Here is a 21,996-nt window from a genome sequence, read left to right on the forward strand (position 1 = left end):
AGAAGGGGAGACAATGGTGGTAAAACCTGGGTGGTGTCCAGAAGTGGCAAGGCACTCAGATTTGTGGCTTAGGAATTTGGGTAAATGGGGGTGGAAGTGCATTTGCCCATGATAGAGACAACTCACCCAAGAGAACCCCTAGGAGAAAGATGGAAGAAGACAGAGTGAGTGGTTAAGTTCAGGGTGGTGTGAGCTGGAATTGGAGCCTAAGCTGCCGCCAGTGGCCAGATCTTGTTCATTGTGCTCTGCCCTAGAACCAACTGAAAGTGATTTAAAAGGGTGCATAAAATAGAATAAATGTTATAAATCTCATAGGAGGGGGAAGAAAAAAACTCCTAAGGATGCAATAAAATCTGAGGAAGGAATAAAAATAATTCAAATCACACCTCACTCAAAAAGCACTTGTCACAAGCTGATGGGGTTTGGCTGAACTCCATGGATTAGTTGGCTGAATTTTCTTCTTTTTCCTTTTTAATGTAATTCTTGAAATTCAAGATTTCTCAAAAGTTGGAATTTCTGGCTTTATCTTTAAACAATGTGAGAAGTGTGAGGAGCTGTGAGCTGTAGTCCCATCTGCCAGTGGCTTTCTGGGTCTGATAGGCATCCATCTTCAGAAAGACATAAATTCTCATTTACCGTAGTTCTCTCTGCTCCCCAAAACTAAACCAGTATTGTCTATCATTATTCACTGTTCTTTGAATTCATATCACCATCAAAAAAGCTGAGAACAGTATTCTCTTATTTTGCCTGTTTTCATTAGCAGCCCAGGCATGCCTGTGGATGGAGCCTGTGTTAAACAGCTTGAACATGACCCTGCGGCAGGTGTTTCAGTTGCATAGCGTTCATAGGAATATGATTGGCTAAGCAAGACAGTCTTTCCAATGTAAGGACAAGCCCAGTATTTCTCCAAGAATCCTCTTATAGAGGGAGTGATGTGTTCAAACATTGGTCTCCAAGCTAGATTCAAGTCTACAGCCGAGGCCAACAGCTTCAAGTGGCCCCCAAACAGCTGCTCCCCCAGTTCTGGGGTAGGACACTGATATAGTTTAGGAACCAGATTTTCTGGTTTAATCCAGAAGCTCTTTTTTTTTCTTTAATTTACTTTATTGTTATTATAAAGGTGATGTAGCACAGAGAGGTTACAGGCATATAAATCAGGTAATTAGATACTACCTCTTGTATAGTATCATCCCTTCCCTCACTCTTTCCCTCCCTCCCGCCTCCTCCCATTAGTTGTGTAGTTCATTTTCCACCATGTATAGTGAGCTCCACAACCATACTATGTCACCTTTTTTCCCTTGAGTTCTGTGCTCCCCCCAAGACAGACAAGCCAGATAAGAAAACAGAAATAATAAAGAAAATACCTCTTGTTTCCATTTCTTGGAGTTCATTTTGATACATATATAATATATGTGATATATATATATATATTTTATATGACCAGAGGCACCTTTGTGTTTTTCCTCTAAGTATTCTCTTTTGGTTTCACTGTGTGTCTGGAGTCCTGCGTAATTTACCATGTCCTAGAATTAGAGAAGTTATTACAAATAATTTTCAAAAGTTTGAGAAGAAATAATAGAGACAACTTCTTTGAAATAGTCCCTTCCCGGAAGAAGAGGGGATTATCTCATATCCAGTGTGTGACACCTAGACTCACATCAGCTATCTTGTAACAGAGGACATGACAGGGATAAAAGCCAGCATACCAATGGTGAAAACAAGATTTTGGGTCCTAAATCACCTCGTTCAAACATTAAAACAATCAATCTACAAAATGAATGCCATTGGGAAGTGGAAACGCCTTGTGTGAGGGAGGTAGGGGATGGGGAGAGAGGACGAATGCAGGAAGGGAGTGTGAATACAATGGTTAGTTTTCAATGTACCTATGAGAATTGAGGGATGGGTGGGGTCAGGACAGAAGGTAGAACAACAGAGCAGGTGACGTGTTCTGATCAAATGACATCATACACAGAAGCGGACATGTTGAATCAAAACCCCTTTGTATAACTATTTAACGACAATAAAAGTGGCTAACCAATCCTTATGCCAGAAAATAAATGTCCTTATTATGTTGAAACAACTAGTGTTTGGTTTTTGCTTGACATAAGCACTGTTACAGGAACAGCCATAACAATTCAGTTCCAGAGGGGAGTTAATGAAAGCCATAATCTGCCATCAGAAGACAATGTTCCTGCTTAGTGAAGAATAATTAGAGAGGTTGGAGGAAAACAGCCTAGGACAAGGTCACAGAAACCACAAGGACGAGGAAGGTAGAAATGGGCCATGCTGCCCAACAGCCTGGTGAAGCAGGCCCCACATAGCCCCGCATGTACCCAGCCTCTCTGCCGCCAATCACCCTCCCTGAAGCAGCGGGAAAAAGACCCACATTGTCCCCATTCTTGTTTTGAATCATCAAACCCATTGCCTTCCATAGGAACTTTCTGACCCTAGGTTTTCAGAAACAATAGAAACATTTTTACAACACTATTTAACTTTATGGGGTTCTGAGGAATCTCTTCCTTATGTAGTTTGGCCTAATCTATATGTTTAGATGATGGCATGGGAGGTTTTTTTTTCTTGTTTTGTTTTATTTTATTTTATTTTTGCTAAGCAGAAGTGTAAGTGGTAAAACCTGTACTCACTAAAAGATGGAGCTGCAGGACAAGTTTCTGACCAGTTTGCATTCGTCTGCTGGGGGTGTGGCTTTGCATGTGGAATTTGCCTGTCATTAAGCAGGAGTGAAATGAAAATAGGGAGACTATCTTCTGACCGTGCTAATTTGGGGACTGTTGACTGAAATGAAGCTGTGTGAGCCACGTGACCACCCATCTACGTCTGACCTGCTAGGGCAAGGAGTTGGCACACTGAAAAGACAAGAAGGCCTTTTCTGCAATCCAGATCTTATAGGAGAGAATGACTAAGAGCAAAGAAGGCAGGAACTTTGCACCAGGCCCTCAACCTGCTCTGCTTGGCTGGAATCTTCCTCACATGGACTCAAGTGCTCCTAGTCCATAAAAATCTCTCCTTGTGCTTTGCAGCCCCTGTGATGGAGTACACTATAGTTGTATCATATGAAACTGATGACTCCAGTCTCTCAAGGTCAAGTCTTGGTGGAAGGAGAGTCTGCAAGGTTTGGAGATTCAGCCACACTGAGTGGATGAGGTACAGGCCATGAAGACAGCTCAGCTACTCAAGCAGGAAAAGCATTCTGGGTGATGAACAAAACTCCCACAAAAGTTGTGAGAAACTAAGGCTATGAGGGAATCCTTCTAGGACTTAGCCCAAAACCATATCTGAACTGACAGCACTGCCTGAGCGATAACCACCAAACTGTGGAGGCCTCAGGCCAGTGTAGGGAGCATAGTACACCCCAGGAACTCTGCCCTTGTGCACGGCAGAAGGTGGGTACGTGGGCTTGCAGAGTACATTTTTCCTAGAAAGTGTTTATGGAAACTTGGAGACTGCCAGCTGACCTGCCCTACAGGTGACCACTATGGGAAGGGAGGAGGAAGGATTGCTAGAGCATTTGGAATTCTGGATTGCATAACGTGAAAGTAAATGTGAGCCCAAATATGTCCTAACCACTTCCAGTGGACTTTGGAAATTCTCAGACATTGCTCAACGTCACAAACAAGTGACAAAGCAGAATTTTGTGACTTGAGGCGATAGTTTCAAAACCTGAAACTGTGACTTTTTTTTGATAAGGCTGACTTGTTAGAAGCCTGCTGTTGCCAGGTGCTTGTATTTCATGTCTATAATCCTAGCTACTTAGCAGGCTCAGATCTGAGGAGCTCAGTTCAAAGCCAGCCTGAGCAGAAAAATCCTCATAAGACTCTTTTCTCCAATTAATCACAGAAAAAGCCAGAAGTGGCACTGTGGCTCAAGTGGTAGAGTGCTAACCTTGAGAAGAAGAGCTTAGGAACAGTGCCCTGGCTCTGAGGTCAAGCCTCACAACAGATAGAAATAAATAAATAATAAATAATAAATAAATAAACAAATGGCTGATATTATTTCTAGTAGTGTATTCAGAGAGGTAATTGCAGAAAACTCATTAACCTCCACTGCATTTCCAAGTCTTTTACTGTGTGACCATGAAAAGTGCCATGAAAAAGCACCAGTGCCCTCTTCTGTACGATTCTGGAATGTGCATCTTCCTGAGACCACGTGAAAATTTTACCCCTCATTTTAATTTCTGGAAAAAAAAAAATTTCTGTCTCGGTCTTTCTTCCTTTTTCTTTTGGTCATGGGGCTTGAATTCAGGGTTTGGGCACTCACCCTGAGCTAGTTTTGCTCAAGGCGAGTGCTCTTATAACTTTGAGTCACAGCTCTACTTTTGTTTTTTTTGGCGGTGAACTGGAGATAAGAATCTCACAGACTTGATTCTTACCTCTAATTAATCACAGAAAGAGCTGAAAGTGGTACTGTGGCTCAAGTGGTAGAGCATTAGCCTTGAGCCAAAGGAGCTCAAGGAGAGCCCCAGGCCCCACAAAAACAAATAAAATAAAAATAAATGGTGAAAAAAAAAAAAAAAGAATCTCACAAGACTTTCCTGTCCAGGCTGGCTTTGAACCACAATCCTCATATCTCAGCCTCCTGATTTTAGCTAGGATGAACCTTGACAAAATTCTAGTAGGGGTTGGGAGTTTGGTCTAGTGGTAGAGTGCTTGCCTAGCACGCATGAAGACCCAGGTTCGATTTCTTGGTACCACATACAAAGAAAAAAGCCAGAAGTGGTGCTGTGACTCAAGTGGTAGAGCTCTAGCTTTGAGAAAACCCAAGGACAGTGCTCAGGCCCTGACTTCAAGCCCAGGACTGGTAAAAAAATAATTCTAGTAGAAGCAGTGTATTTATATTCCACCATTTCTTGAACTGTTCTGGGTGGGAGGAAAAACTGGAATTCTGGGCCTGGGCGTTGTCCCTGAGCTCTTCACCCCAAGGCTACCACCCTACCCCTTGAGCCACAGTTCTACTTCTGGTTTTCTAGTGGTTAATTGGAGATAAGTGTCATAGACTTTAGTACCCAGGCTGGCTTTGAACCATGGTCCTCAGATCGCAGCCTCCTGAGTAGCTAGGAATACAGGTGTCAGCCACCCTGCCTTGCTGATAAAGTATCTTATCCCGGTGTGTGTGTGTGTGTGTGTGTGTGTGTGTGTGTGTGTGTGTGTCTTTGTGAATACATGCAATAGTTTGGCTTTTAAACATACTTAGGAGATTTGAGGAAAGTTTTCTTGAATATCTTTGAATGATGAAGAACATGTAGTAAACTACACATAATACAAAATGTGTGCTCTGATATGAGTATACTCCTATGAAACCCCTCTACTCAAGGCAACAAGTACATTTTTCATTCCCACCACACCCCTCAAATTTCTTCATGCCCTTTCAGGCCCCTGCTCTCACTTCTCAAATTTGCTTGAGGTTCATCTAGTTCATTATCATGGAAAGAAGAACATCAAACCATTTACATAAGACATGGGAAAGAGGGGAGTTTAGCCTAGTGGTAGAGTGCTTGTTTGGTATGCACGAAGCCCTGGGGTTGATTCCTTGGTACCACATACATAGAAAAAGACAGAAAAAAAAATGCTGTGGCTCAAGTAGTAGAGCTCTAGCCTTGAGAAAACCCAAGGACAGCACTCAGGCCCTGGGTTCAAGCCCTGGGAATGGCAAAACAAAACAAAAAACACTGGAAAGTTTGGAAGAAACCAACCCAGTCCCCTGGATGACTGTCATCTTGAGTCCAAGCATCTCTTAAGGGGAGGCAGAGTTTCTAGGAAATTAGAGTGGGCCCAGGCAGCCATGGGAGTTCTAGGCCCCAGGAGGGAGCAGCCATGATCCAGTTAACAGAGTGATTTATCCTTTTTTTTGTTTGTTTCCCATCTTTCAGACTTGCCTCACTTTCAGACTATGCCTCACTTTCATGTAGCTCTGCTGTTTTTATTTTTGTTTTTTTTTTGGTTGGTTGTGGGGCTGGATTGCAGGGCCTGGGCATTGTCCCTGAACTCTGTTGTTCAAGGTTATCACTCTACAGCTTTGAGCCACAGTACTACTTCTGGTTTTCTAGTGGGTAAGTGGAGATAAGAGTCTCACAGACTTTACTTCTCAGGCTGGCTTGGCACCTGAATCTTCAGATCTCAGCCTCCTGAGTAGCTAGGATTATAGGTGTCAAACACTGGCAACTGGCTCCTACTTCCATTTCCCTCACTTTGTGCACACTATTTTTTTTGTCAATCCTGGGCTTGAGCTCAGGGCCTGAGCACTGTCCTTGGATTTTCTCAAGGCTAGAGCTCTACCACTTGAGCCTCAGCACCACTTCTGGCTTTTTTCTATGTATGTAGTGCTGAGGAATTGAACCCAGATCTTCATGCATGCTAGACAAGCACTCTACCTACCACTAGGCAAAACTCCGGGCCCCTATGCACATTAACTTTTGTGCAAACTCAGGCCTTTTAGATTTAGGAGTCACGACTCATGCAAACAATTTTAAAACATTTATAGAAGCACTTATAGGTATGTCTCTACTGGCTTAGAATTTCATGATACCTGTACATTTGTATCCTAAGCTTGACCCAGCCATGATCAGCCTTTTTGCATTATCTTTGTTTACCAAGCCTCCTAGAGGGTGCTGGCTGGGGCTGGCTTATGTCAAAGAGAAGCTGTCCCAAAGGGACATGTTTTCATAAAAGCAACCTTAAGTATATTCTGGGGCTCATAGGCCTTCTGGGTGCAGTTCTAGAGACTGACAGAAGGTGGCAGCATGTGACAAAGGAAACCTTTAGCTCTGCCACTCTGGCAGAAACAGCCTTCCTAGCTTTGAAATCCTTACAGCATAAAAGGATATGCACAAGCCAAACTTTCACTTCTTGATTCAAATGACAGCATCATAATTTCCAATTTCTTTTTTTATTGTTTACCAGCCATAGGAGTTCTTCCAGTAAGTCATTTTGTGACTTCATATGATTTAAATATAATCTTACTGAGATCTACATACCTTGCTTGAATATGGAAAAATTTACATTTTAATTCCAATTCCAGATTTTTCTTTTGGTTGGTCATGGGATTTAAACTCTGGGCCTGGTCATTGTCCCTGAGCTCTTCAGCTTAAGGCTACCACCCTACCCCTTGAACCACAGCGTCGCTTCTGGTTTTCTGGTGGTTAACTGGAGATAAGAGTCTCTCAGATTTTAGTGCCCGAGTTGGCTTTGAATCCTGATCCTCAGATCTCAGTCTCCTTAGTAGCTAGGATTACAGGCGTGAGCTCAATTCCAGATTTTTAAAGGCTTTTTGAAATGATTCTCTCCATTTGATTTTTTTCTTCCATTTCTTCCTTTTTAAAGGAATGTATAAAGTTATCATTCCTCTCTCTCCTTCTTAGAACAATTTATAATTTAAAAAAATACTTATTTGTTTAGTCAGTTATGGGGCTTGAACTTGGCCTGGGCACCACCCCTGAGCTTTTTTGCTCAAGGCTAGCGTTCTACCACCACTTTGAACCACAGATCCATTTCTGTTCTTTAGGTGGCTAATTGGAGATGAGTCTCCTATCAGAGACTTTCCTGACGGGGCTGGCTTTGAACTATGACCCTCTCTGTCCCTTAAGTATGTAGGATTTCAGGTGTGAGCCTACAGTCATAGCTTCCTTTGATTTTGGAAAGTCAAGTTGGACAAAGCTCAGCTCCTGGGAGTCCTTCCAGTTTCCTCCTCTATTGCTCCTGCATCCACACCAGCCAGGATTTCTGAACACTTCCTGGGCTAAAGGCTGTAAAAATGGGTCAGACATTACCACGAGAGAAATTAACGTTCGGAGAATGGGTAGTAGAGAGCAGATGAAGAGTGATTACAGGAATGTCTGAGGAGGGCAATGCGAAGCAGTCAAAGATGCAGCAGGGAATGAGGCTTCTGTGGAGACCTATGAGAAGGGGTGTGGGGGTGGCCAGGAAAGACCACAGGAAAGCTTGCGAAAGGCGTCTGTGGTGGTACTGAGCTCTCAGAGTGGGCAGATTCGCATTTGAGTGAGAGAGCTCAACACTAGAGTATGTTTATAGACAGAACCAGACCCTGGGTGAAGAAAGCATTCTGTTACTTCCCTCATCTTGGGGGGGCGGCGATTAGTCAGATGCCATCTTAAAACAGTGCCTATTGTTAGAGACTAAGTTACTCTTGTTGGAGACTAAGGGAGCCTGGGGTGGGGTTGGGGGTAGGAAGAATGAACCATAGCTCAAACAGTGTTGGGCTACCCTGCCATGGAGGGCAGGTGTGAGACAGTCACAGAGGGGATAGAAGAGAGGGCTTGTTTCTGACAGGGTCTCACAGAGAAGCTTAAACTGTGCTAGACTGAGCTGCCAATAGCACAAAGGTTCAGCTTGAGTCCCTATAGCCCGGAGGCCTGTATCTAAAAAGCTGAAAACAGCTCAATATCAGCCTTAGACACCAGAGATGATCTGCCATGGCAGTTGGAATTCTGCTGTGGAGGCATGCAGTGGAGGCTCCCATGTGGAGGCTGCATGGATTGCCCGCAGAGTCAAGAAGCTGTAGATGAAAATGTCCAGTGGAAGGACCACTGGAGGCAGCAGGGACATGGATGTCATTGGCACCAGTTGTTCAAGCCCCACTCTCCTGGAGTGAGTCACCTATCATCTGAAACCAGAGCAGCAGTGAAGCTGTGGGCCTACAGCTTATTAAGCGTTCAACCTTCAGGGCCTGGCCCTGAGCCTAACAAATAGTTTTCCAAACATTGGTTACTTTTTAATTTTCTTCCCAGTCTTGAGGCTTGAACTCAGTGCCTAGACACTGTCTCTGAGCTATTATATTGAAGGCTGGCATTCTACCACTTGAGCTGTAGTTCTCCTTCCAGCTTTTTTGTGATAAGAGTCTCACAGACTTTCTTGCCCAGGTTGACATCGAACCACAATCCTCAGATCTCAGCTTTCTGACCTGCTAGGATTACAGATGTGAGCCACGGCACCCAGCTTTGTCACTGTTTTGGTTTACATTTTATTCTTCTGTCTGTACTGATTTTTTACATGCCTGATATGGATAATTCTGTACATTCTCCCATTTTTCCCTATAGTTCTCCTTTTCCCATCCTAAGCACCAGGATGAGAGTCTCACAGGCTTTCTAGCCCAGGCAGGCTTTGAACCATGATCCTCAGACCTCAGTCTCTTGAATAGCTGGGATTACAGGGGTGAGCCACCAGTATCCAGTCTTATTTTACTTCTCTCTAGCTGGAAATCATTGTTTTGCCCCTCTGTCAGCACAAGAAAGCCTCCCCTGCTTTCTTTTTTACATTGGACAATGGTGTATTGTCTTACTGGCTTTATGGAGCTAGTCTGCTCCAGGTTCATTCCCCAGATCTTGCTTTTTGGCTTTGCTAAAGACTCTCCACATTTGAGCCAGTGTTTCTTCTTTGCTTCTTCACTTTAGAGGTCTTCCCAGCCATCAGCTTCCTAGCAACCACTTGCATTTCTATCCCTACTCCCAGATGACAGAGAAGGGAAGGCTCCCCTCTTCCCGCCCTACCATCTCCTGCCTTCTTCCATGGCCCTGGGGGATTGGTGCACACCTGTTCATTCTGCTGATTAAAAACACACCGAAGCACCTCCAATTGAATCTCTTGTCACTGGTAATTTTCATTTGCGGGGGAACAGGTGTGCCAGGGTGGAAGCTTGGATATAAAGGCCCCTGGCTGAACTGTAAACACCTGTTGGTGGGACTGTGGACTGGCTGAACAGGTAAGACATTTCACTGTATTAATCAGTCTATATGGTAACAGGAGTGTGTGTCGAATGCTGCGGTAACTAGTGCCAAGCTGCCTCTCAGCGTCTTGGGGCAGTGGTTAGTAAGAGAGGAGAGAGAGCGTGCCCGCGTAGCTCTGGCCTACAGCTCAGTCTTGCATGGGGTCCTGCCTGGAAGAGCATTATGGTCTAGCAACCTGGGTGGTGGGATGATGGGATGTTTGTACTGGATTTTCCTGACAGTGTCCTTGCCTCTCCCTGTGCTTGCTCTGAACAAGTGACTTCTGGCTCCCTGATTTGGTAGACTGCTGTCTGCTGCCGACATGCCCACCCAGCTGGAGGTAGCTATGGACACCATGATTAGGATCTTCCACCGCTATTCCTGTAAGGAAGGGGACAGGTTCAAGCTCAACAAGGGGGAGCTGAAGCTGCTCCTCCAGCGAGAGCTCACGGAATTCCTCTCGGTGAGTGAAGGTTTCTGCTGGTGTGTATGGGTTCTTCCGGGCTGGCCTGTGGGCACGTACTATTATTCTCTGACTGTCGTGAACACAGCATCACTGGTCTTGAGACTCCAGGTAAAGGAGAAGCAAACATTTGTTTACTGTGCACTTGGCAGGCATTCTTGCCTAGTGCCCGGGTTAGGCTTTCCAAGTGTTGACGATAATATTATGCAATATTCGGGCGCAGCAGTCAGGAATTTATCATTTCTCTGAGAGTTGGGTTTGGTTGATTACATGTAAGTTGCCCACTATTTCATGCATGTCAGCCAGTCCAAGGGCAGTGAAGTTTCCCTGTAGGAAATGGGCTGCTGCGGGAACCAGCATCCTCATCTACTAGAGGAAGGGAGGTGGTATGTCTCAGTCCTTGATCTCTCTATTGCTCCCTGCATTTTTTCCCACCCTTCACTGGAGCATATACATTGTATGTGTCAGGCATTGGGTTTAGTATATCTGTCAGGTAAATTATTGATGTCCCAGATAACATTTGAGGCATTCTTAGAATAAAAAGAATTATTTCAATACCCAGGCCCTATATTCAGACTCCACCCCCAACCTCCTCCCCTGCCACCCCTCCTCCCCCAAATCATTTGTCCATTATCTAAGATTCAGATTTAAATAGAGGTACCCAGTATTTCTGTTGACTAAATCTGGCAGCCCCGGTGCTAAGCATTTTCAAAAGCACATCGACGGTGGCCTTGAAACATGAGGGTAGATATTGTTCTCACCATTTTATGAATAGGACAGATTGGCCAGGTGCTGGTGGCTCACACCTATAATCCCAGCTACTCAGGAAGCTGAGATCTGAGGATTGTTTTTGTGAGACTCTTATCTCAATAAATTTCACAGGAAAAGCTGGAAGTGGCACTGTGGCTCACCGTGCTAGCCTTGAGCACAAACAGAGTCTGGGACAGCTCCCAGGTCCTGAGTTCAAGCTCTAGGACCCTCCCCTCCAAATGTAACCATTTAGCAGTTGCTTACAACCCCTCTTGACTTCAAAGGCTTTGCGAGCATGTCTCCTGACTGCCTCTGTGGCCTGCCCCCATCTTTGAAGTCCAGCCCATCCATGCCTTTCTAGCATCAGGAAGTCACTTTGGTCAGCCACTGTTTGCTCTTGTAGGCCTGTGTAGGTCTAAGCCACCGAACGTGGGCCCGGGGATCAGGGCCAGCTTACTGAGAACTTGTGCCTGGCTCAAATCTTCCTCTAAGTAGGCTCTGTAGCTGCTAAAACTGGAAAGAGAAAACTTTAAAGTAAATCAACAGATGTAATTTCGATTTTCCTCCTGAATCTCATGTAATTAGAAGTTTTCTTTTGTTTTATTTTTCATGTAGTGCCAAAAGGACCCCCAGTTGGTTGATAAGATAATGCAGGACCTGGATGCCAATAAGGACAATGAAGTGGATTTTAATGAATTTGTGGTCATGGTGGCAGCTCTGACAGTTGCTTGTAATGATTACTTTGTAGAGCAACTGAAGAAGAAAGGCAAATGAAGAGAGGTGAAATGAAAGGCAGGAACAGAAATATACCCAGTTATTTCTTCACTTTTCATCCATATGTGCTCATCAGATCTATGACGGTAATGTCATATACAGATATAATTAGGTGTACCTTAAAATATTGACTTTGCAAAAAACATTCTAAATCTTATGCTTTATGTAAAATGTACTTGTATAATTTAAAAATGTCAATCATATTCACTTGTCAAATAAAGAGCATCCCAAAAATGTTGTCCCTGTTGAATGAGATGAGAATGGAGCCAACCTCTTTGTCATCCTTTGATTGTATTTTGCAGTGCTTTCCCTATTAAAGTGATTACCTGGATTGCCACACACTTCCATGATTCTGTTTTAAATGGAAGAAGCTACTAGGTACTGGTGGTTCATACCTGTAATCCTAGTTACTCCAGAGGCTGAGATCTGAGGACTGCAGTTCAAAGCTAGCCTTGGGCAGGAATGCCTGTGAGACTCTTAATTAACCAGCAAAAAGCTGGAAGTGAAGCTGTGGCTCACGTAGTACAGTGCCAGTCTTGACATCCACAAGAGCTCAGAGACAGCACCCAGGCCCTGAGTTCAAGCTCCAGTATCAACACACACACACACACACACACACACACACACACACACACACACACACACACACACACACACGGAAGACACAACTTTGCTGTGAAGAAAAATGCTGTTTATGTTACCGGTAAGCACTTGGGGGCAGGGAAGGGGTCAGCTCAGGGCTGTGTGCTCAAGCCAAGAGAGCTAAAGCCAGTAATTCCTGGCCCTTTGGGTTGGATAATCGTGAGACAAGTTTTGTATAGCACAACAACGTGCCCAGCTCAAAAGCTCTGTTTTCCAGGTTGTTGTTCATCTGGGCTTGGGCTTAGAACACAACTGTGGACAACCAGAGCTAAGTTTAAGTCCACTAGGAACTTTTGGTCATCTTTTGCTATTTCGGTGATAAGCCCTATGCCTTTCATCTTGTTAATTCCTTCCTGTCTTTCACACTGGAATGTGGTTGCGAGATCAGAATTGAGTCCTGTGTCTGAGGACAGTGCAGAACAATGGTGGACACAGAGGAGACTTAAGTAGAAGCAGGCTTATTAATGTAAAGCAAAGCAGAGCAAAAGTGGACCTTCCAGATAGTAAGGGGAGGGCCAAGGAGCACTGTTTTGAGGGTCTTAAGACCTCAAATTGTTATTGGGATCTACAGAGATGGGGAGGGTTAGTTCTAAGAGATGGGGAGGCACACCATTAACTCTAGAGACTGGGGTCTGCATCATTCTGGAGGGACTGGTTTTTGGCCTCGGGTGGTCAGATGGTGGTGGCAGAGCTGTCATTTTCTATAGGTTGCTTATGAATGGAAGGGTGCTCCATTCCATTGTTCCTTGGCTCTGGATACAACATCAGAGGTAGGAATGCTACCCCAAGTTCAGCAAATGAATCACAAAAAGCAGGAAGATAGTAGAGTGACTTATTAGCAAAAGAAAAGTTCATGGTGAGGGTGGAGGAGCAGTACAGAGGATGGACTGACTTCCTGGAAGTGGTTGGGGATTGGGTTTTCTCCAATAGGGCAGAGTTGCTAAATAGCATACAACTGAGGTCCTCCTCTTTCAGTCCCTAACCAAGTGGTATGAGGATTGGGCAGTGGTTGCCTGGATTCATCACCCACATCACTGATCACCTGCCTCAGTTGAGCCCTGCTGCTGGAAGGTCATAAGGAAGACACAGTACTGTTCTGTTCATTGTTGGCCTGGTATGAGGGCCATCTGGAGTTTTAGAATGGAATCCTGTAGCCCCGATATTTAGCATTCCTCATCATGATGACCTAGTGCCTGCACTCACAGCTACAGGGGCTATGCATCATGAGTTGATCTGTTAACATCAATCAGCAGGATAGGATGTGGGCTGTGTGTGTGTGTGTGTGTGTGTGTGTGTGTGTGTGTGTGTGTATACAGGGGCTATGCATCATGAGTTGATCTGTTAACATCAATCAGCAGGATAGGATGTGGGGTGTGTGTGTGTGTGTGTGTGTGTGTGTGTGTGTGTGTGTGTGTGTGTGCGCGCGTGCGCGTCGTGTGCGTCCTGGGAACTCAGGGCCTGAGCAGTGTCACTTAGCTTTTTTGCACAAGACTACTACTCAAACACTTGAATTATAGCTATTCCTCTGGCTTTTGGTAGTTAATTGGAGATAAGAGTCTCAAGGACTTTCCTGCTGGGGTTGATTCTGCCAGGAACCATAATCCTCAGATCTCAGTAATTACAGATATGAGCCACTGGCATCTAGCTAAGATATAATTTTTCTCTCTTAAAGTCATCATTTAAGCCATCATTCTCAGCCATCAGGTTTCCTAACTTCTACTCATTGGAACTTTTTCCTAACAAGACCAAAAATCTATTGGCCCTGAATACCATAACATGATCCTTATAATGCTGTAGTAGACTGACTTTGCTTATTGAAGGGCCCATTCCTATCTGGGAGGTAGTAGGTACTCAATGAATATTTATATGATGAACAAAGGAAGGACACAACAATTGTTGGTCTTTCTAATGCTAATGCTCATTTTTTATTTTACTTTAAATTGGACAGTATTTTTAGTGTTCTATTGTCTCCCTGAAAACAGTTCTCAATAGAGATAGTTTAGATATATTTTTTTTTTTTTGGCCAGTCCTGGGCTTGAGCTCAGGGCCTGAGCACTGTCTTTGGACTTTCTTGAGGCTAGAGCTCTACCACTTGAGCCTCAGCACCACTTCTGGCTTTTTTTCCCCTATGGATGTGGAACTGAGGAATCGAACCCAGGTCTTCGTTCATGCTAGCCAAGCACTCTGCCATAGACCAAACTCCTAGCCTCTAAGATTTTTTTTTTGTTGGTCGTGGGACTTGAATCCTGGGCCTGTGTGTTGTCCCTGAGCTCATCAGCTCAAGGCAACTGCCCAACCCCTAGAGCCACAGCATCACTTCCGGTTTTCTGATGGTTAATTGAAAATAAGAGTCTCATAGACTTTAGTGACCAAGCTGGCTTTGAACCGTGATCCTCAGATCCCAGCCTCCTGAGTAGCTGGGATTACTGGAGTGTGCCCAGCCGTTTAGGAAGATTTTAGAATACAGAATGTTTAAGAGACTAAATGTATAGTCTTGGTATTGCCACCTGTCTTTGAAAAGGATAGTAGACATAAAAAAACAAACAAACAAACCAAAATTGAAGAAGGGATGCTGTGGCTCAGAGTGGTAGAGACTGCTGGCCTTGGGCAGAAGAGCTCGGGAACAGTGCCCAGACTTTGAATTCAAGACCCAAATTGACCAAAAAAAAAAAAGTGAACACAGGCTTTGAGTATTTACATTCATAGAAGTTGATTCCTGACTCAAGTAAGAGAAGGAGCCTGTTGACTTTTCACTTGAATTTGATCCTGTTTGTGTATTCTAAAGTTAGCCACGCACTAAAACATGAAAAGCTTCCTCAAAATTTCCCCAACATTCTATTCTAGCAAAGACATTCTCAACATAGAGAAACAAATGGAAAAATAATGCTCGTTTTGTGTTGTTTCTAAGAATTGATCAGAAGAGAGGAAAACAATTTAAAGTTTGAAATTAGAATTCAAATGAGTAAGAATTATATGATGTATCAAATGTCCTTCTTGAGTAAAGGCTTCTTTGTTTCTTTTTTTCTTTTGGTTAAGTATAAGCCATAATTCTTTAGAGGAAAAACATTTTCTATGCCCAGGAGCACTGATTATTTTCTGGAGTTTAAATAAATGGAAGTTTGTACAACATTCCAGGCCCATCTTGGAAGGAGCACATTTTAGGTTGTTTTTGGATGCTGGTACTAGAGCTTGAACTCAGGGCCTCAAGCTCTATGCTTATTAGCTTTTGTCCTCCCAGCTGGCACTCTACCACTTCAGCCATGCCTTCCCCTCTATTTTTTGCTGGTCAGTTGGAGATAAAACTCTCTTGGACTTTTCTGCCTATTCTGGCTTTGAACCTTGATCTTTAGGTCTCAGCCTCTTAAGTAGGTAGGACTATAGCTATGAGCCATTAGCACCCAGCTTAATGTTTATCATTGCCTGAGTATGGTTATTAGACAGAACAGCTTATAGGAGACAATATCTTAACTCTTCCTGGACTCTGGGTTTGAGATTAGAACACCAAAACCAAAATAACATTCTAGCATTTAATTTTGAATACAGTTTTTTTTTTCTTTCTGTTCCCTGAAGGGACTGAGATCAAAGAAAGCTCTCCAGCTGCATGGCCTCCAGTCAAATCTTTGCTAAGGTGAAAGACTGGGGGTAGGTTGGGGTGGGAGGAGAGGAGGTTATCAAAGGCAGAGAGGTCTGGAGTTGGGTGTCAGTGAGTCATACCTGTAATCCCACTATCCAGGAAGCCTAGACCTAGAACACCTTGGTTGGAAGTCAGCTTGGAGTGTGAAACTTTATCTCCAATTAACCAGAAAAAACTGGGTTAGAGGCACTGTTTTAATAGTAGAGTGCCAACTGTGAGTAAAAAAGCTGAATGATAACACAAGGTTCTGAGTTTTGTGTCAATACTGGCCCATTCACACACATGAAGAATGAAGGAAAGAGATTACGAAAAGAAAAGAAATAAAATGAAGAACTGGGCAAAAATGTGCAAATATGGACTAGCAGGATCTGCTGGGGAAAATTCAAGTTCTGTCTGTGGACCATACAGTGATTAAATATGGGTATGGATTGGTGGGAGGGGGTACTAGGAAATGTATGAGGTTTCCAAATTAGAAAGGCCATTGGAACTGAAGTGAGAAATTCACTATTTATCTTGAATAGTAAGAAAAAAAATCAGTGTAGAAGTTTACACATCTTTTCCCTTTACTTATTTTTTTCTAAATATCCTAAAATAGTTCAATTTTTAAAGCAATGGTTTCAAACCTATATTTCACATTGCATTCACCATGACATTAAAAAAATAACCGAATAAGCTCTACTCTGACAAACTTTCTGATTTAGGAGTCTGAGTACGGGGCTTAGGCATTAGCATTTTCCCCAAAATTCTTTATATTTCTGAGGTAGCACAGTGCCTGTCGCTCATGCCCGTACTCCTTGCTGTTCAGGAGACTGAGATCTGAAGCCAGCCTGAGCAGGAAAGTCCATGAGATTCCTATCTCCAATAAACTACTCAGAAAAAGCTGGAAGTAGCATTTTAGCTCAGAGTGGTAGATTGGTAGCCTTGAGCCAAAGAAGCTCTTGGGGCCAGCAAAAGAGCTGGCCCCAAGACCAGCAAAAATAAAGAAAGAAAAAGAAAAGAAAAAAGATAATGCTGGACTGTAATAATACTCAGTAAGTAGTAACCATGGTGATAAGATGGGGTGATGGTGAGTTGGCTTGCATATCTTGTTCCAGCCTAGATTCCATGTACAGGAGTTGAGAATATTTTCTGTCAGAGTGACCGCTTGACATTGCCGTTTTAAGGGTAGTTGCCATCTTATAAGAAGCTATTTCAGTTAAGTCACATCCGGTTAGAATTGTTTTTTCTTTAGAGGCTGAAAGTGTGGCTCAAGAGGTAGAGCACCATCTGAGTACGAATTGTTTTTCTGATAAACTCCTCAGGAGAGGTGTTTTGGTTTAGGTTGATTGTTTAGACTAAACCTTCAACACCTTTCAAACTAGCCAATTGTGCAAGATTGTGAACCTAAGTTCTGACCAATCAACACACAGGGCAGAAACGCATTAGGATAAAACCTGGGCAGACTGCCCATTCAGCACATTGCTTACTTGGCTTTCTGTCAGTAGCATGCCTTTTTGTAGAAGTAAAATCTTTCCAGGTTCCTTTCAAGTTGGTGTCTTTCTGCCTCCGGGTCACCCCAATATCCTATCAAATCTCCAACACAGGGCTCATGGTCTCTTCCCTCCCTCGGCTTCAAGCCTGTCCTAACAGAGATGGTTGCAAGATAGCTACAAAGTGTACTGTGCTGCATCATTCCTTTCCCATGGCTTTGCCTGCTTGCTCAAAGAATCCCTTCTAACAGCTGGACCATTTCAAAGAACATTTGCTATTTATGCAAAGGATCTACAGTATAATACCTGCTTTAAACAAGAGTTTTGGTAGAGATCTCAATTTCATTTAAGAATCTTAAAAGGAATATGCTTTATTCTTATATTTGCTACTTTCTTTATCTCAATTTGGGAAAACACTTCCTGGAGAAGGAAAGTAGGTGGTGGAATGGGAAACGAGTTTCCTGTAGGTTATTTCTGTCTCTAGCTTTTATTGTCTAGAGTCTTGAGCCCTGGAGACTACTCAGTTAGGTGTCTCTAAGGAAAAAGTCAAGGGAAAGCTTTCCATTGAGATTGAAGAGATTTACCTGAGCTCTGGAGGGACTCGAGATAAGAAAGAAACATTTATACTCTGTCTGGAAGTCTTCTTTCAATAGCAAACCATTTCTCCGCCTCATCCTTCCTCAAGGAGTGTGAGCTAGTTAGGGTGCACAGGGTGTGGGGGGGCTGTACAACTTCCTCTGGCTAACCCTGCATTGTGTCCTTTGGAATGTAGCATCTATTGTTTGGAGGCCTCTGCCCCAAATTCTAACATCTGGCTACCTATGCCTAGGAGAACAAAAATGGAAAGGAAACCTTCCAATCTTTATTTTATCTTCCTACTTTATCTCATTTCTGACGTTTCAATAGCCATACTCAGAAAAATTGCTGAGCATGTGCTTTGATAATTCCTCCCACTTTCAAATATTTCTCTTCCAACCTTACTCTGTTCTGACAAACCCAAAGGTCTTTTTATCTGAGATCACTTCTTCAATCATGCTTTGTCTCTACTCTCTGAATTGTTAATAATTTCTAACACTGGCACCTGGCATAGCTCCAATCAGTAAGACTGAGAGGAAAGAGCCTGAATTGAACCCATCCTGTCTGATTATCCCCCACTTCCATTATCCCTCAGAGGTTATCTGGGCACTCTGGCTTGCCTTCAGCAAAACTCCTGGTGGGTCAGTTTCACAAGAACTCCCCCTGTTCTCCTGGTTAGTTCCATCCATTAATACCCTTTCTTCTCCTCAGCTATAGAATTCTCTTTTCCTTGTTTTCATTGCAGAAGTCTATTTTGAATAATGTCTTCCTTACTATATAGCAAGGGTCATATCTTTAACTTACCTCAAGTACATTGTAACTTAATGCAAGTCAAGTTCCATGTAAGGAGACACAAATCTCATGATGTGAATTTCAGAACCGTAAGCCAGTGGTTTGGTCATTAGGACAGAAAGGGTTGGGACACGCTCTCCTTTCCAATCTGCAGCAGGAAATTCTTGATGAGCCTCATGCCCTGTAAGACACTGCTGGCTAGCTCTGAAATCCTGATTAACTTTCTTCACCTTCAGTTCACAGCTCCACTTAACACCTCTGAGCCCCATTCTATTGTCTGTTAGGTGTGAGTCACTGGTGTTTTTCTGGAGTAATCCACCTTGATGTGTGAAATATTGGGCAAAGGGGATCTAGGGAGAAGAGGGTGTTGGTTAGTCCTGTGATTTCTGGACTGGGGAGTCAGCTTGGGAATCCATGGAAGGAGATACTTGAAAGAGAACGATCCAGTGACTTCTTATAGAAATCAGCACCTAGATCAATTGGGGGAATAGTCAGGAAGCGATAGAGTGGACTATCAAGTGAGAGGCTTCCTTGCCCCCAAAGTAGAAGCAGTAGGTTTGATTGATCCAACACCTGCAGACTTAAAAGTTGCCAGTCTGCTGTTGACTTTAAGAGACATTTGGGCCTTTCGAGTGACCCTTTGGCATCTGTGATGGAGAAGTCGCTGGAGATTCAGTCCTACTGGGTTTTCTGCCTAGGGTATTAAGGTAGAGAGAGAATTTCCTTGTCTTTCTTTTTTTTTTTAAATTTCTTTCACGGGTGCAAACAGTAGGAGCCTTTCTACCAAACATGAGGCACTAGTGATGTCGCTATACTCTCCTCCCCAAAGAGAGGTTTAAACTAGCTGTGGACTGACTAGTGGCAAAGAAAGAAAGGCAACAAGAAAGATAATCAAGCTGCTAATTTGCAGGGTAATATTGCTTCTTATAGCAATGCAGGACTTTATGAGGAGTGATTTGAGGGGACTGGGGGACCCTCCAAACCATGCTGATTCCTTCTGCTCACATGCAGGGCTTCATTCTGTTCACTTAAGCATGTTGAACTTATTAAGATAGTTTGAGATAGAGTTTTGTTGTGTAGCTCTAAGCTGATCTTAAACTTACTATCCTCCCATTTTTTTGCCTCTAGCATGCTAAGAATATTTTAAAAAGAATTTTCTTGCCCATTTTAAATCATAGTGTAAAGAACTGATACCATTATGTTCACACTCACATCTTTACACCGTCATATATGAAGAAAGACAACAAAATAGACTTGGAGTCTATGATGGTAATTATCTCTAAATAATGAGCTTATGGTTTATTTTAGCTTTTTAATTCATCTGTCATGCTTTTTATTTCTCCAAGTGAATTGTTTTCTTTACATATGTGACATAAGGCCAAATCTTCCCAATAGATCTTTCCTCAAGATGTCAGTTTTTTTCAAAGGTCACTTGTGTTGTGTCGGTATCTGCAAAACAATGAGCTGTAAATTCAAGAATTTGTTTGCTCTTATTTTTCTCTCACCCAGAGGATATGAAATTTGTCATTGTTGTTCCCTTGGGTTGTGAGCGGAAATGACTAGGTGTTTTGATAAGCCACAGACACAACCTAAGTAGTAGCATTTGGTAAAGTTGGAAAGTAAGTATTTTTGCTGAGCTTCCTGTAGACTTTGAACATGAGATTTGTCTTGTTTGTTTATTTGTTTTAGATCTTTTTCTTTTTTTGCTTGTCCCTGGACTTGAGCTTTGGGCCTGGGTGCTATCCCTTAGGTTTTTTCCTACAAAGCCAGTGCTCCTCTACCTATTGAGTCACAGATCCACGTCAGTATTTTGCTGGTTAACTAGAGATAACATTCAAAGTCAGTGCTCTACCTACTGAATTACAAATCCACACCAGAGTTTTGCCAGAGATGAGTCTCAGAGACTTTCCTGCCCAGGCTAGCTTCAAACTATAATCCTCAGATCTTAGCTTCCTGGCATGAGCCATCTGTACCTGGCAATATGAGGTACTTTTGTTCTTAAAAGTAACAAGACTGAGGCTGAAGCCCACTTTGAAACTCTGGTTGGGAAAATGAAGCTCTGAGCTGCATAAATGACTCCATCTTTATCCTCTCCGCAGAAAAATCATTTATTTATTCAACCACATTCTAAAAACAAAAATGAAATGAAGCTAGACTTTTTTTTTTTTTTTGCCAGTCCTGGGCTTGAGCTCAGGGCCTGAGCACTGTCCTTGGACTTTCTCAAGGCTAGAGCTCTACCACTTGAGCTGCAGCACCACTTCCGGCTTTTTTCTATGTATGTGGTACCGAGGAATTGAACCCGGGTCTTCATGCATGCTAGGCAAGCACTTTAATCACTTGGCCAAACTCCTGGCCCTGAAGCTAGACTTATATATGTATTTTTTTTTCTGCTTGGATTTTGAAAGAAAGATTAAAACCAGAAAAATCCAGAAAAGGAGGAAAAGCTTTTAATGATTCCTTGTACCATTTAAAACCTACACAAAGCAGCTTGGTGCCAGGTGGGAGCCAAAACTAATTAGAAATCAAAATTATGTTTGCTTTATCAATGTTGAAATAAATCTAAGGGAAAACAAAGAAGTACTTTCATAATTAAATTTAATTTAGTGCAATAATGTTAGTTCTTGTTATTTGCATCTGCAGGAGTTATCTAGTTTGTTTCAAAGGATTATTTAAGGATGTGCTATTAAGAATCAAGATAGTGCTATGTTTTGTGTAAGAGAGAGGTAAATTAGGGAGCAGGTGATGGGGTGGCAGAAGTTTCAGAAAAGGCAGGCAAGGCTCCTGATGTCAGACTGGTGTTCCCCAACTGCTCGCCCCCCCTCCTGCCCCAAGAGACTGCCCCTCTTCGGTGTTGCTGGGTGAAGTTCAGCCTCACTCAAGGGATAGAATGGAAAAGACAATGTCCCACGGGTGTCTCTGCCATCAGGAGCACTGAAGTAAGGGAGAAGCCTAGAGAGTAGATGTCAGCATCTAAAAGTTCTAGAATCAGGGATAGGCAGAATGCACCTGAGAGAACTGAGAAATCTCTGGTTTGGCTAGGTATGGGCCTCCCCTTACCAGCCTTGGTACATAACCACTCATGGTCCCCAAGACCTGGGGAACACTGAGAGTAAGGGAAGAGCTGTGGCCTAGCTCCTCAGGTGGTGTCTCTCAGCCACTGAGT

At 43.1% G+C, this 21,996-nt stretch overlaps 1 protein-coding gene across 1 annotated transcript; it reads left to right on the forward strand.

Moving 5' to 3' along the window:
- The first annotated feature begins 10,049 nt into the window (after positions 1-10,049).
- S100z (S100 calcium binding protein Z) lies at positions 10,050-11,796 on the forward strand. The gene is made up of 2 exons (XM_090331137.1): positions 10,050-10,196; positions 11,562-11,796. Exons 1-2 carry the CDS (start codon positions 10,056-10,058, stop codon positions 11,718-11,720), a joined length of 300 nt encoding a protein of 99 aa, XP_090187263.1. The 5' UTR covers positions 10,050-10,055; the 3' UTR covers positions 11,721-11,796.
- The last annotated feature ends 10,200 nt before the right edge of the window (positions 11,797-21,996 follow it).

Source organism: Megascapheus bottae, chromosome 4 (genome assembly GCF_031878675.1).
Source record: "Megascapheus bottae isolate mThoBot1 chromosome 4, mThoBot2.hap1, whole genome shotgun sequence".
NCBI classification, from domain to species: domain Eukaryota; kingdom Metazoa; phylum Chordata; class Mammalia; order Rodentia; family Geomyidae; genus Megascapheus; species Megascapheus bottae.